Source organism: Hyalella azteca, unplaced genomic scaffold (assembly GCF_000764305.2).
Source record: "Hyalella azteca isolate HAZT.00-mixed unplaced genomic scaffold, Hazt_2.0.2 contig1034, whole genome shotgun sequence".
Taxonomy (NCBI): domain Eukaryota; kingdom Metazoa; phylum Arthropoda; class Malacostraca; order Amphipoda; family Hyalellidae; genus Hyalella; species Hyalella azteca.
The window spans coordinates 168,884-186,269 of NW_025931366.1; the positions used below are offsets into that span (position 1 = coordinate 168,884).

A 17,386-nucleotide genomic window follows, 5' to 3' on the forward strand; every position below is an offset into this window, starting at 1 on the left:
TAAAACCAAAACAAACGGCTAACGGTCAAGAAAAACGACACGAGTCGTTTACATAACATACAATATTATACGAAACGTTTTTCGATTGGAAAAAATTCGTTATTCCATTTTCTCGATTAAAAAATTCTTGAAAATTTTGCACTCGATTTTCTCTAATCGCAAATCTAATTGAAAAATCGTTATTCGACCTGATGACCAGACAGGGCAAAATGACGACAGAACCAAACCACTCATCAAAAGGTTATCGAGGTCGCGTAAACATGCGACCCTCGACTCCAACGAACTATATAAGTACACATCTCACGCAATTAGTTCGTGTTTCAATCAGTGTAGGATTCACGAGTGTTCAAACAGTGCAAGGGAGTCGCAGAGAACACTCACGCTTTTCTTGGTCCCCTTGATGATGCTGCGACGTATGCGTGATCGAACTATTCGACCTCCAGTGAGTGATTTCGACTCCTCTTTTTCGTTCTCTTCGCCATCTGGAGCGTCAAATCCGAAGTTGTGATGCTCTGATGCGGTGGCAGTGACGCGTTCACCTTTGGGGCATAAATTAACAGTGGCGACATCCCCAACTTCGACCGATTTAACTTCTGGTCCACTGCCGAAAATTGCATCCAACACTTCTTTGGACGATTCAAAATTTTGGGCTTTTCTCGAACCCGTGTTGAAGCAAGGGGCAAACTTTGAACCTTCGGAGCCTTCGTCTGAAGAAGTGCCAGAAGTCGATCCCGATCCCCTCTCAGAACCAGAGTTCTCAAAAGAACCTGAATGTATTACATCTTCAGGAACACGTTTGTAATTGGGTTCCGGAGCAGTGTTCGCTGTAGGGATCGATTTGTCTTCGGCAGACGGAAGTTCCGTTGCGCTGGTTTTCCTTGTTGGTTTTGCTGAGGCTTCAGGGTTCTGCATTAGGATGGCAAGCGGGAGGGCATGAAGAAATTGTGCGGTGTTGCAGAGCTGTGAGTGCCCATCGTGAGTAAGTAGGATACAAAAGGAAATGAAGGAGAGTGATAAATGTGGCGTATATGCGAGGGAAAGAGTAAGAGGCGGACGAGGTGAATACAAAGCATGGTGAGAGAATTAACAAAAATTGCCGGAAATGCTGAAACAGAACAATGTAATAAAATTAAAACGAGTTTTGAAAATAGCAGATGCGATGAACTGTGTGGAAAGAATTCAATGTGAGGTACCGTATCATTAGATGCTTTGTTAAGTGAAGAAAAAGAATCAAAAGGAACAGAATACACGGGATGAAAACGTGCAGTTGATGAATAGAATATTGATGTGAGATGGTGGTGAGAGGTGGCGATGGTGAGAGGTCCACGTACAAAAAAAAAACGAGAAGTGTCGCATCGCGCTTAAGTTATGATGGCGTACAGAGCGAATAAAAACGTGAACAAAATGAATGTTTGACGGGTCAGGATGCCAGGAATGCGAAGGAAGATTGGGGAGAGAAACAGAACGAATTTATTAGAAAGAGTTTACAAGTAATAAGACGAACAAATAGTACCTCAAATACAAGAGAATAACTAAACCACAAAAGCTTTAGCACTATAAAATAACTAGTGTAGATTTAGACTTTAGAGCAACATTTGTAGAACCTTTCGTCAACTGGATGAGAAATTCAGATAAACAAAATATCTTGCATGAAAAAAGCAGTCACAAAAACGCCCATCCAAAATAAAGGCATGTAATATATGAATTTCAAAAGTTCTATTCTGGTGTATCTTATGATTTTTTTGTTGCATATTTGCTTGCTGTATCGCGGTAAATCAACTTACATAAGTAGGAAAGAAAGTGAGATTACTGATTTGATAAATCATATTGCCGGCAGAAATACATCAGTGTGCACATGTTGTCATTTGACTAACATGTTTTCAACAACTAAATGTTATCCAAAAGGTTATTAAAATATTCAAATAAATATAAGCTTCAGCGTGATGGTCGGCAACTGGCGGAAATGAACCTTAACTGCCGACTGATTAAAATATACATAACAATTGATAGCTAAACAGTATGATCATTCAGACTTCGGTTCCACTATTTTCGTACCTTAAAATACCTCTGCCAGATTCATATAGCTCTAGATTCACCAAGAGATTCATATAGCTTTAGATTCAGATTCGCGGCTTGAGCGTGGTCAACAATGAATTCATGATGAATCTACTTTGCGTTTTATTTTATTTTAATTTATTTTAATTTCTTCTCAACTTTGCGATTTAAGAAAACTAATGATACAAGTATTTTGGCGTACGAGGTACCTGACTTAATTATACCTCAACAATCTTTTGAGTCGGTAGGTAACAGTAAACATTTAATAGAAATAATAATATTTTGAAATTTTAATGATAGAACGAAACTCTGATTATATAATTTATGGCACATTAAAAGGAAGATGCGGACGCATGATGCGCAACATACCACTCAGAGAAATGAGCGAGGCTTCGTCCTAAGGGCGATACAGTTTTGCCATGGCGTGGATCATCCTAACGCATTTTGGTCCGCAAAATATTTCGCGCTGGGTTAAAAAAAGTGGAAAAAAAGTCACTATTAAGAAACAGTGCCCCAATTCATTTCTTTCAGTGTCTGATCCGGTAAAATTAAGGAAGGTTAGAGAATTGAAAAATGTCTTTTTGGAAACAGTGAGTCATTAATTTCTCCGGAGTATTTGAAGGAATTTGGTGTGAGAAACTCAGTGTTGCTGTAAACCTCATGCCAGGCCTGGGAACAAGTCCATGTGTCAGGCTGTGAAATGCGTCATCAGCTCTCATATTGGCAGTCGGTGATAACATCGTCATTATTACGTCATAGACATATAAAAAAAGAATTTCTATGACACGACATCGAATAAAATCATAAAATAAAGTACAATTTAGAGCAGCCGTCATGAAATAAGTTGTTCTAAAACGTTTTTATAATCAGAATTGAACATAATTTGCGTTATCAACTGGCATAAGATAGTTATAAACAGAATACCTAGCAATGTTCTGCCCGGTTTTGAAGTAATTTCCTCTCTAAATATTTAGATAGCCACCATGAATCGTAATGGAGCTTCGGACAGAACGTACATGCTTTTTTTTTGCTAGCCATGTTTGCTCGCGCTACTATGTTCATCAAAGGCGGCAAATAAAGCAGTGCGCACGATATGGTCCAATATTTACTATAGACAGCACGCATTAACAGCTAATAAACATACACTTCCATTACAGCTGAGCTGCAGAACTTAGTCAGGAGCAATAGAAAGAATACATTTGAACATGGATACAAACATGCGTATAAGATCTGCCGAGGAGGAGCACAAGAGCATCTCCGAGAGCGAGACCAGCGGCCGGGCAGGTCGGAATGGTAGTTCCAATAATATAGCAGCGAAACATTTCCTTTGCGTACGTAACGGTTAAGACATTAATTCATTAATTAATTAATAATTCGTATTAAAAGACATCAATTGAAGACATTAATAAGTTTAAAATAGACTACAATGCACAACTGCTTTTTACTATTGCATTAGGAATAGTTGCATTCAATACTCCATCGGATTCACGATGGTATCAAACGCGTCGCACAATTAAGGCAACGCAGCCTGAAAGCACACAACAGAGAGAATAGAGAATCTATTTTCGCCACGAAAAAAGAGGGAATGAGGCCAGAGAGGTGAATTTTTTACACGCGAATTGGGCAAGGCAATCACGACGAGACAGTTGATCACGTGGCGCGACTAAGTCCGAGGTCATCAGCTTTCCTCATTAGAATAACATTCTCATTAATAGAGTTCTCTCGTCTTATATTTGCAATGATGATTAGAATCTGGCTAGGAAATGTTCAAAACGGTGGTTGTTTAGTGGCATTAACTTCATCTGCGGATACATTAACCGTCGTCGTGATAACCGTGCAAGTTTTCAATATTTGTTCATAATCTATTTGTTGCAGTTATCATGAGCAATGTGATCTCATTTTGATAGAATGTGGATAAAAACTTCCGTGAATTGCCCGGATATTTTGTAGTGTAATGCGTCCAAAAGCGATAGATTAATTCACAAGAAGATTAACAGGATAGGAAAGCGGAATTTCTAATAAAATATTACTGGCTAAAAGAAGTTCAGGCTCAATCATGCATTTCATATCATTTAAAAAAGAGAAATGTTTGTAGAAATAGATTTAGGGTCTCATGAATAGCGAGGCGAAAACAATCTGATAAATAAGCTATGCCAGATTGCTTAATTAAGCTACTGCGCGTTTTAATTAAGCTCAATGATAAGATAGCGATTGATAGCGTCTTGTATCAAGGATATTGAAGCAAAGATATTTTATTGCTATTCATATCAAACTAAATAAACTTGCCTACTTTATTAACAACCACATGGCTCGTAAGCAGTTCAGGTAAGTACTGTTTTTTTTAGAAGCGTACTAATAAAATAAATTGTAAATTCGACAAACATAAAATGAATCATATGGACGGTATCGTAAATTAATCTTAGTCTAAAACAAAAATAGAAATTCATTAATAATCAGCCGGTTAGATTGATAAAGAAAAGTTACCATAATTTATGGTCATGTTGGATGTCATGAAGTGCGAACAAGAGGCCAGCAAGTCATTTCTTCACGCTTTAATGGACATTAACGCTTAAATGTATATGTCCACTAAAGCCACCCTCAAGATGTATAGGCCCAGAATGGCCCTACCTCCAAATATTCTCCAAACTTCACCTAAACAAACTTAACAGGACGTAGCCGCAGCTCATGGGCTGCAGCAAGGTGGAGGAGAGGCGGGGTAGGCGCGAAGGCGGAGCCTGTCATTGGCGACAAGAAGGTGTAGAGTCGGGGTAAGTGTGGAGGTAGGGCCATAAGGGGATGGGGCAAGTTTGGACGTAAAGTCATTCTGATTTTATTCATCCATGAAGACGAGACGGGATTGAACAGTGGCCGTGGACACACGGCTGTACGCAGTTCGGAACGCTTGTGATTTGTCGTGTTTCTGGCGTGGTTCACGGTTTCACAGCTCTGAGGCTGAGTGGAGCTGGGCATGTTGAGCGTTGGCCCAGAGGCTACCTAACGGAATTTGTGATTCATGGCTGTGCCTTCTCCATGCAATGAATGCGACACGTAGCCGGCGCACAAGAAATATAAATAAGAAAAGAGGCGTAGACGCGACGGAACACCCACGAATACGAAAAGATAATTACGCGAGATTAAAACACGGGTCAAGTTACCTGGAACGCATTATAGGTTACTTAATTGCGGACAAAACAGTATAGGCAAGTTACCCCACACGCATTAAATGGTAATTAGTTACGTATTGAAGAATCACCGTACATCAAACGCTGCGTCCGCCCAATGCACTTCCTGTCGAGCCAACACAAGAACAGGGTTAGTGACTGGGTTATCGGTGCCTAGTCAACGTTAACGCTACCACGCGATCGAAAAAGTTAGCGACTATTAGGATAACATAGTTAGCGACTATTAGGATAACATAGTTAGCGACTATTAGGATAACATAATTAGCGACTATTAGGATAACATAGTTAGTGCATAAGAAATTAATTTAGTGCCAACGCTAGAAAATAAATAGGGTTGCATAATTGGAGGCCGAGTTGCCTAATTAGTTTAAGTGCATCATACCTAGTGGAAGTGAATTATCTTATGAAATAATAAAATTATTCATTACTAAAAAACAGTAGCTGGGTAACACAGTAACATGGATGCATATATATTTAGTGACAAGAGTAAATAGAGAGCGATTAGAGAACATGATCAGTAACCGGATAATATAGTGTAAGGGGTAACGTGGTGACATGAATGTTTTTTTTTATCATTTAAAAGACTGTCTTTTTAACTGTTTTTATTTTTTATGGCAGACAATTTTAAAGTATGTGCCTCATTTTATAACCTCTGAATGAAGGGCAATTGTTAGTTAAACTTGATACATTAACATATTTCAAATTATACTACGTAGGTAGATAATTAAAATGGAAGTAAGGATATGTATACACGATATTTTATTCCAATACATTTTGACTGCAGTAAGCATTACAGAATAATATACTTTGATAATATCGAGCTGCGTTAATGTGGCATCATTGCCAATTGATCTTTCGTGTGGATCGACTTCTACTAATTAGTATTATTGTTAGTACTACCTGCAGCGACTAGTGGAAGTGATATCAAAGTATTGATGTAAATATATGGTAATGGGACACCTACTATTTAGTGAGAGCTGGAAGAGAAGAGAAGGCTGAGAGAAATGAGGATGGCAAAAAATAGTCTGATATTTAGTAAAGGAAAACTGAAAAATAAGCAAACAGTAACCGAAAGAAATATCCATGGACTTCAGTTCCTGTTTCAGAATGCATGTCCATAGCGCACTAAGCAAGTCCCTTCACACACATTAAGCAGTAATTGGTAAAGGAAGAAACACACTATAGGTAAGTTACCCCCATACGCGTAAGAGGGTAATAAGTTACGAAATTACCACACTAGGTAAGTTACCCCACACACATTAGAAGGTAATTAGTTACGGAATTACCACACTAGGTAAATTACCCACATGAATTAGAGGGTAATTAGTTACGAATTAATATACTAGATATGTTACCCCACACATATTAGAGGGTAATTAGTTACGGGATTACCACACTAGGTAAGTTACCCACACACATTAGAGGGTAATTAGTTACGGAATCACCACACTAGGTAAGTTACCCACACACATTAGAGGGTAATTAGTTACGAATTGAAGAAGTATCGTACTTGGAAAGCTCCGTCCGCCCAATGCACTTCCTGTCGAGGCAACATAAGGGCAGGGTTAGTGACTGTGTTATAGGTGCTTACCTAGAGAAAATGTTACAAATTGATGATATACTAGACGAATTAAAGAGCTACATAGTAAGTAGACAGGCAAAAAGTTAATGCTAGGATTATAGTTCAAGTCGAAAAATCTAGCGTGAATACAGCAGTGATTTCGGGTGCAGAGATTTCGGGACTTCATTGACTTTTTAAGGAGTTTTCCATCACGAGTTTACCGCGATAATTATTCTATGCACCAAGCCTGATTGTTTACCACACAAATCTGCTCTAAAACCTACATTTAATGACTAAAAATACCCCAGACAAATAGGAAAACGAAATTTATGTGCTTAGTTTCAGTGTCGTCAGAATTTGAAATGGACAGCAAAATCGAAATTGAGTGGAAACGGTGAGAAATGGCAGGCAATGAGAGCGCTGCGATGCAGTTTACGCACAAGACAACACTTAATTTAAATTTAAACGAAATGTTCAGACAAATTATGTAACTAGTGATCTCGTGTTAATTAAATGGGTCCATCTAAAATATGATAATTAATCGGTGTCTGAAAACAGTTTTCAGTTGAGATGTATCTCGACAGATATGCCAGTTAGATTAGTCGTTATGTTTGAATGGCCGTTATTTGAAACAAAGTCTGTTTTCTTGCCCACTTTAGGCGATATGAGTCAACATGGTTGAATAATTAGAAGTTGGGTTATATAGTTAATGGAAGATGGACAAAAAATGTCAGGGTATCAAAAATATAAGAAGATTCACATATTAACACCATGAAAACTGTTAGTGACACAATGACATAAATTGAGGAAGAAGAATAATTTTGATGACACTGCATCATGCTGGCATGGGCATTCTAATAATACTTTAGTTTAAAAATTATCTACAGATATACTATGTGGGTATTGAAACACAAAGCAGCATTGGTATAGCTTGTTAGATTAACAAGCTAAAATCTACAGTGTACATTGTATGTTATTTTGTCTGCATGTGAACGTATGTGAACACACGTTCGCATACTTTTACCACCAGCGTTATAATTGCATGTGAATGCCAATTCATATACCTTTGTTGTTACATGCATGCGCAAGCGATAGGACGACACTCACATTTCAAACCGAGTATTCCTCACCGATTACTCACTTTAAAAATACATGAGTATTTTTAATTATTTAATACATGAGTATAGTTGGTGGGGACTGTAAGAGTTATATCCTAGTGAGGAAGAGTGCTTTCGTTAGATCATAATGTTTAGATTCAGGACCTTTTCAATTCAAGGTATTCAGGACCTGTTTAATTCAAGGTAACTAATCTAGAGAACAATGCCTGTGGCCCAGCTTTAATGATACGTCGACTTGTAAGCGCGCGGCCCAAAAGTCGGCCGGCTCTAAGCCGGTGGCCTGCAACAGAGAGAAGCCAGGGAATGCAAACGCAGTTGCTATAACGGAGAAAATTCCAACTAATAAGGCAACATAACGAGGAGGAATAAGCGAGGCATGATCTCCACGAGATCTCATGAGCAGGACAACGCTGTAAAAACTTGTCAATTGTCAAGAGTTCGCAACTCGTCAGTCAATCACTGACGGCAACCCACCGATCATAAACACACGTCAGGGTTGGACGCTTTCTACTCTCAATCTCGTCACCTCAACATCCACATTTCTGTGGTTAAAGGGCTCAAAGAAAACACGCGGATTTCAGGTAGCCATCTTGTAACACTTGATTGCTACCGCCCACCCTATAAATCAGCCAACAACCAACAGCTGCATGAGAGTTTCAGACACGTTGTCTACACATTCCTTGATACAGACCCTGCAAAGCAGCTATTAGTCAAAAGATTTCTTTTACTCCGTGTTTGAAATAAATTCCTTTTTGCATATAAATAAAAAATTGACAAGGTATATTGAATATATGACAGACCTGTTATGCCAATTGATTGAAAAAAATTAGTACAACATTGACGAGGCGAAAAAAAATCATATACCGCATCAGCATTATATTTTCAATGTGATAATTATTTGTTGAAAAGCTTTCAATATTATTTGTTGTCGCAAAAATCATAATGAAGAAACGCTAAGTAATCTGAACAGTCAGTCTAGTTGCCCTGCGATAATGAATTGCCCTAAAATAGTATTAATTACCATTATAATAATTGATTAAAAACTATAGTTAAATGATTTCATTTGTAATCACGAACAGGTCCGCGAGCTCTTGCTCGTATTGCTCACCGAGCGTCGTAGCGTTTACTTGTGTTCACGACAGACCCGCTGAGATTGGAGCTCTGCCAGGGCTACATGCAATAGAACGTTATCACGTTGCCGTGAAACAATAATTATATTACTTCAACTAAATATGCAATGGATAGAGAGAAAATTCAGAGAAGACTGGCCAAAAAACAAAACGATTGTTCAATTGCATTGGCAAAAAAAAATCCTTAGTTTCTTCACATTTAAAATACGGAAACACTACACAAGAAAATAATGCAACAATTTTAAACGATTGCCCGAGAGTAAATAAAACTTCATGACAGTAAAATACAAGTCTTTTCTTGTCACTAATTCTACATCAGTCAAACGACGACTTTAATGAACCATAACTACGCTGAAATTAGCTTTTACTGTCACGACATTAACAGCAGTTAAAGCGGAGTGAATCGCTGATTACTTTTACCACCAGCGTTATACTCAAATGTGAAGGCCAGAGATTGTTTTACCACCAGCGTTATACTCAAATGTGAAGGCCAGAGATTGTTTTACCACCAGCGTTATACTCAAATGTGAAGGCCAGAGATTGCTTTTACCACCAGCGTTATACTCTAATGTGAAGGCCAGAGATTACTTTTACCACCAGCGTCATCCTCATATCAAGATAGGTAACGATTGTCGTGAGCATTTTTTTAAAGAACAGGTTAACTTTGAGATCCTTAATTCTATATGGACGTGCTTAAAGACTTTGATGAGCATTTACTTCAATGGAAATGACCATTCACAAATAAATTTGTCCAGAAAATATTGTAAAAAATTACTCAAAACTTTTAATGCGCAATGAACAAAAACATAAAAGGTTTCTCAATTCTCTTCTCGTATTTTGTACTTTTATGTAAACCCATAATTATTCGCATGACAAGAAATTTGCAGTAGGTTGTTTAATAATCTTAAATAATAGAGTTTGTTTAAACCCACTATATATATTCTCGACGGTCGGTCGACCATGACCCGCCCTTACTACACCTATGACGTCATGCACTTCGTGACGTCAGCAGAGGATGACGTCACGCATCAGCCGGCCAATCACGATAATTATCGTCATGAATGCAGCTAATCAATGTGCAATAGTTTTGTTATTAGGCACTTATAGCGGCTAATATTCACGAAATTTTATCACACTGTAGCAAATGCCTAAATTTGGCACTACTTGTGATAATTTTTGTGCAAATTTATTCATAATATAGTCAACATTTTTACGTATTTAATGAAAAATCTTGACGCTTTTCCGAAAATATCAACAAAACTTGTCAAGCAATTCAATTTATCCACTGCAACTAACCTTAGACGTCATTGCACTCAGATATGAGGGCGACATTTTCCAATCCGTGATAAGGATTGCTCATCTTATCTTAGGCCATTTTTTCGGCTGAAAATAGAGTATTGGATGTGACAGGAAGGAATAATTTTTAGTGAGGAATATTGAAAGCAAAGAACGGTTGCTATTCCTGGACAACGAACAAACTGGTTCTGACTCTCAACATCTGACCTTTACGCTCCCAGGTAACAACCCAAATACAAATCAGGGACCATAAATTCTTGAAAATTTGTCAGTTAATAGTTAACAGAATAAAGAAATGATAACTATTTACGATATTACGACTCCTAAGCCGTATCAGCGGCGGCGACCTGCTCCAAACCTGCCATGGTATAATAGGGTACGAATGAAGACACGCGTACACTTGGCAGCACGGTATTACGAACCCTGAGCTGTATCAGCGGCGGCGACCTGCTCCAAACCTGCCATGGTACAATAGGGTACAAATGAAGACACGCGTACACGTGGCAGCACGGACAGAAATACGGGGGCAGCGAACGGGAGTTCCCCGCACCCGGGCCGGTCACAATTTCTCGACGGAAGCGATTAAATAGATAATCCTTGATGGGAAATTTTTCCTTGAATTTGAACGTTTCTTTCAATAAATCCAGAGATAATTATCAGCCGTGGAACGTTTTATCTCAGCGCAGACATTGAGAAATAATTGTCGATTTCCATGACAGCGCGTAAGGCAACACTATGGAAAACTGTCATCAAATTGTCCTCATTTTGGGATAGCATAACAGCACACTTCAAAGGAATTAGCCTTATACAATCCCCTCCTTGTAACAATCCCTTTCTTGCTCAGTGAGGCACTCCGACCAAGTTTGCCCCCGGACAAAAGGACGCATAAATGCTACGTGCGGAAAGCGAGTCACTACTTGGACAATATGACTCACTTGGAGGACAATATGTGAAAGCTTTTATTAAATCAGTAAACAAAAGAACAATCTCTTATAATATCCGTAAACAAAGGAACAATATTTTATTATATCAGTAAACAAAGGAACAAGATTTTATTATATCCGTAAACAAAGGAAGAAGATTTTATTATATCCGTAAACAAAGGAACAAGATTTTATTATAACCGTAAACAAAGGAGCAAAATTTTATTATATCCGTAAACAAAGGAGCAAAATTTTATTATATCCGTAAACAAAGGAACAAGATTTTATTATATCCGTAAACAAAGGAACAAGATTTTATTATATCCGTAAACAAAGGAACAATATTTTATTATAACCGTAAACAAAGGAGCAAGCTCTTATTATATTCGCACACAAAAGTTTGCGACCAGAAGCCGGTTGCAAGAAACGAACCACTGACATAGAAAAAACTTATTGAGTTGGAAGGAGCGTTCACGCGGACCCTGGAGAGGTACCTATACGAGGTCAACAAATAACGCAATAGCAGCATACTGAACTGGTCGATATAGGCAGCAGTAATATAGGTTAGGAGGGCGAACTGGAGACATGGATTGCATGCAGGAGGCTGATGCTCACTAGTCAAATTGCACAGCATACTCGAGCTTTTACGAATGAACAAATTCCATCGAAAAAATCCACATTGCAACTTTTAACTCAATGGAAGTTTGATAAATTCAACCGAAGACGTGAAACTATCATAAATTCATAATTACGTAACTCAAATCATATAATATTATTATATAATATTATTAATAATATATTATTATTATTATCAATATAATATTATTATTAAGGAGAACTCGTCCACGGAAAGCATGGAGTAGACTGCTTAATATCATGCGTTGCAATTTCTTTAAAAATTTAAAAACTTGTAATTTAAAAAGACAAAAGTTGATATTTCTAATAAAATCCCCATAATTAAGAGCAATTCAACGCTAAACAGTGAAATTTAAATATCCTATCAAACGGGAGTTCTTAGGAAGCACTTTGTTGAACTTTCCAGGTCGTTATCACACAGGGAAATGAGAGTGTCATTGTCCAAATAGCGATGCAATATTTTTCGTTGTGTGGGTTATTCTGACCCAATTTGGACCAGTAAAAAGACGTATCATTGACACGTCCGTTCAGTTTTCTTCCGTTGGCAAGAAATTGTCACTATTTCTACATTATGAATCGTTCTTTTTTTTTGATGGTGCAGAAACTCGGACCATCTATGATGATCTAACTCAATATTATCAGCAACCTTCGCAAGACATTGCACTTAAAATCACAGAGAAAGTATAAAAATTAATATGATATTGAACAGCCATCGGAATGTTCACGTAAATATCATCGATTTTAATTGAACAAACCGCAGCATAGCTGAAATTTTAATTTTTCGCTTTTTTCGAGAATTGAAGCTGAACAAAACGAGTTGATACGAAAAATTTTTACGTGCTGTTCCACGGTCTCTGAAATAGTTATGATTTGCGCTCGTAAATCGATCTAGCAATAATGAACTCATGTGGTGTAACATTGAACGCGGGTCATGGATTTGATTGCGACTATAATAATATAGTCAAGATAATATATATAATATATAGTCAAGATTACACTGCCTCGGAATCACGGCAGATCTGTCAACTCGTGAACCGTGCAGAAAAAAATAACAAATTCCTACGGTATTGCTTGACGATAAGCACTCTAAAAACTGAGCACATTGCCTATAAGAGTAAAATGTATCGAAATGAGGAAGCGAATGGAAAATTTGTACGATGGGTTGAATAAATTTAAGAAGGATGGTGAGAACAGGCTCAAGTCATCGAGAAAGTTGAAAACGATTACTAACTTGAAAAACAAGAGGTACCTATTAAAAACAACCTATAAAATACTAGAACTAACTAGTACGCCAAAAAACGTACGAGCAGACCATCAATATAGAAATTGATAAGGAATTTGCATTTCATGAAATTGAAGTCGTCGACACAACTGTTATGAAGAACCTCGAGCCGCATGCAGCAGATCCATGTACGATCAAAGATCACATCATAACCATCAGTTATATGACACGTGTATCTATATAATGTAGCGCGCGTATATATACGCGATATTACGGTACACGAAGATATGACCAGCGTTATAGGTGATCGAAAATTAAAAAATAATCAATCCACATGAGCAACACTAAAGACGACTGTCAGCGTTGAGTCACGAGACGTGAATTGCGGCGTGAGCACAAATTAGGGGAGATGCAACAGCGTGAGCGCAAGGTGCGTGAGCGCAAGGTAGGTGAGCGCAATGTGCGTGATCGCAAGGTAGGTGATCGCAAGGTAGGCGAGCGCAAGGTAGGCGAGCGCAAGTTAGGTGAGCGCAAGGTGCGTGAGCGCAAGGTACGTGAGCGCAAGGTACGTGAGCAGTTACAGCACGACGACGTCAAGATAGTTAAGCAGCCGCTGTGTACGCTGTACGACGAGCCTGGCAGACTGAAGGTAAACCAACATGCAAGACGCAGAGGCGTTTAAACTTATTGACCTGTTCACAGGCCTAACATCTGAACATGACTAGGTACCGGTTTTAAACCCATGATTTGAAATATTTCATCACAAGTATTCAATGCAGATTCATTATCATTTAACACATGGAATTTCTAACACGCGGCTACACGCAGGCTACTTAGGCAAGCAGGCTACTTAGGCATGCAGGCTACTTAGGCAAGCAGGCTACTTAGGCATGCAGGCTACTTAGGCATGCAGGCTACTTAAGCATGCAGTCTATTGAGATGTAAGCTTGTGCAGTAGCGCTATGCTCTTCTCGTCTCTACATGAAATTACTTACCAGAGAGACGAAAATAACAACTTTAAAAGTATATCCGCGCTTCTTCACTGCTGCCATGACAAGTTTCAGTTACTTTAGATACACTTGACAAGTATTAATAAGGAAATTATTGCAATACACCTGAAAATGTATGTGATCTCGAAATAGCAATAAATAGTTAAATAAGTTTAATAGACGGCCGTAGTTGGCTACGAGTATACAATAAATTAACGAGAATACACGAGTAAACAAGGAATTATTTTGTGTAATTGCTGCTAATCGGAACGCCTGATTAGGTCAGATTTAAAACACTTTGCCATGATAAAACAAAGGTCAAATTACCGATAATATTGAGACTGCACATTGATATTCGGATGAGTGTGACTTCAGAGACATAATAAACAGTAAATAGCTGTATTTTGCAAATTTATATCCATTTTAATTGAAGAAAACAACATGGAGCAAATTGCTCGAATCATCGATTGTTCGTTCGACATCCAGAATTCGGCTGACAAAATAACGATTTGAAAAAGAATAGGGACATTCGTAGAGAAGGTTTTACGGAGATATTAGACTGCAGAGGAAGAAAATATTCACTAGACACGCGACGAGGTTTTCATTTTTGTATGCAACAGAGAAGATACATCGCGATCCTGTTAAAAAAAACATAATATATCATTTTCATCTTCCCATCTGCGAATGATATATAAGCAATCGCGAAGATATCCGGCGATTCTGTCCGTAAAAGAATTAATTCATCTTTTATAAAAGAGAAGAACGTGTCCCTGCTTCAGCAGCCTACTCCCCTGAATCTCTCAGCGTCTAAAGAAACTGTCGGTAGCAGAGAAGCGTTTTTCAAGAGACGCGAGTCTGCATGGGGTCAATTTTGCATGATGGTGACGACTGAAGCGCGTGTCGCTCACGACGTTAGAGACGTGACTCTGGGGTTCAATTTTGCGTGATGGTGACGACTGAAGCGAGTGTCGCTCACGACATTAGAGACGTGACTCTGGGGTCAATTTTGCGTGATATTGACGACATAAGCGCGTGTCGCTCACGACGTTAGCAAATATGGACCTGCGATGCCGTCCGTCTTGCATGCGGTCAAAACATCTATTTACAATCGCAGAAACTAACCGATAATAGGTTATATGGTAATAGGTTATAGAATGGTTTGAATATGAAATAATTTAGTATTTCTGACATAGATTTAGGCCATTTGGTCCTACTACTCTTCAATTGGCACGACGTTCCAATCCATTCTTGTTGGGAAAAATTGTGGTTTTGAGGGTATATATACATTTAAAATTAAAAATACAGAGCTCAACTAGAAATTAGAGAGCTCAACGTTTTGACAGAACATTTATTATTGACGGAACGTCCTATGAGTTCGTTTCTTCATGCAAAGTTTTGTAATGAATTAATTACCTAGCATAATAACCAGCATCAGCGCAATTACTCACAGCCTATAAATTACGAGCCCACACTACGAATTAATTACATTCTTCTCGGCAATTTTTTCACCCACGGTTATCATACTGGAACTTCAGTACTTGAGAGGTGATAGGTACAGTGAGGAACGATCGTAATGGTCGGCCGCCTATACAAGTATCAAAAATAGTATTATCCATGATCTTCGTACCTGAGGACATGCAATAAATAAATAATGAACTTGAAAAATACAAAGTTAATTGCAACATTTCCAGGCCACACGTACGTGCGAATTGAGCGGCTAGACAGCTTATCCCTAACTTATCACCCATAACATGCAGCTCAAAAGCGAGGCAATGCACTTGACAGCTGTGTGAGAAGAGCGTCGTAAAGCTCTATTATTTATTATTAAGAGGGCTCTGTTCTTGCGTCGCTGGTAGCTCCCGTAAACTGCAGCGTGGCAACTTGTAGAATAAAATATTGCGATGAAATAATCGGAAACAGAAGATAATGATAGGCAGCAAGCGTTCACTAGCTTATTTTAAAACATACTCATGCACTTCAGCATTTTTCAAAAGCCTCAGTTACAGGCTTCATATTTCGACAAGAAACGACTCGCTCGAAATCTTTCATCATCGTTATAATTGTTTTTTGTTTCAATAGATTTCTTAAATTTAACGCATACATTTTAGACTACCTGACAAACCGCAAGCCGAATTATTCAGATTCTTACGTCTAAATATTTACACACCGCTTTGTCATGTTTCCCTATATGCTAAAACTTGTGCACATAGCAAAAGAGTTTGAAATTTTTCTGTAAAAATTTGGACATATTAAATTGTGGATAAGCCTCAGTTGGATTTGTGTTTCAGCTGGAAAGTTGTCTAGAGCAAAGAAAAATCTAATATTAACCAAAAATTCTAACTGCCAAAAGGATTGGAAGATCCTAAACGATTGGCTCGGAACACTTCAGGGGAAAAAACTTTTCATCCATAATATAAATTGCTCGGCAAAAATGTTGAATCAACCTGAACTACGTCACAGAAGAAAAACCTTGGAGGCAAGGAAATGATATGCTTCATAATCTGTAACTGAAATATAAGCTAGATAATAAATTTATAAATAAATTCATACCCTGGAGTAAGAAGTATCCGATAACCCCGGACCTTGTCACACACCTGGAAAAAAGATACATGGTGGTTATATGGCCGTATACTTAAATCATAATTTGAAATTTCAATCACATCAAGAACTTGAATGAATATAAATACATTTCAAAGCAAATGCTGAAAATGGTAAACACTCATTATTGCACTTTGTGTGATATTTTAAAGTACATGACACTGATTGGAAAATCTCTGCACGAACCGAAGCGATTCTCAATAAAGAACACACAAGCCGGGATTACAAATGTAACTGGAATGCAAGTGCATCTTTTAAAACATGTTATAATAAGAAAAATGTCATTAAACCACATTTCACTTATAACGCGAGGACGAGCAAAACATTGCCATGTGGCAGTTGAGGCGTATAGTGACTGGAACTAATTTCGGCGTATAGTCACTATTTGGACAATTTGCCCGTTAATTTCTCAAAGTGCGCCATGGACGAGCAGCAACACTATCCGATAGAAGGGGCTTCATATATATAGCGCGGTAATTTTTATAATTGTAAAAATGTTCTGGATGAATAAATGTGAAGTGGTAACGCTTAAAATTTAATTTCGGTGAGATAGGAAACACAGTTAGGTGAAAAATTAGATAAATTTTGGAGTAGGTATGCAGCTGTGAAAATTTCAATTATGCACCAACAAGCAAAATATCAACGACGAGGAATGAAACATAAAAAATTAACTCTG

At 38.0% G+C, this 17,386-nt stretch overlaps 1 protein-coding gene across 2 annotated transcripts in view; it reads right to left on the minus strand.

Annotated features, from left to right (window-relative positions):
- Positions 1–17,386, minus strand: part of LOC108677916 (S-adenosylhomocysteine hydrolase-like protein 1) — a 121,169-nt gene that overhangs the window by 89,392 nt on the left and 14,391 nt on the right. Inside the window, exons 2-3 of one of the 2 annotated variants that reach the window (XM_047881405.1) lie at positions 6,748–6,777; positions 382–960 (exon numbers count right to left, since the gene is read on the minus strand). In XM_047881405.1, the coding sequence (XP_047737361.1) occupies positions 382–960; positions 6,748–6,777 (609 nt within the window). The remainder of the gene's footprint in view (positions 1–381; positions 961–6,747; positions 6,778–17,386) is intronic. The other variant, XM_047881408.1, reaches the window with a different exon arrangement.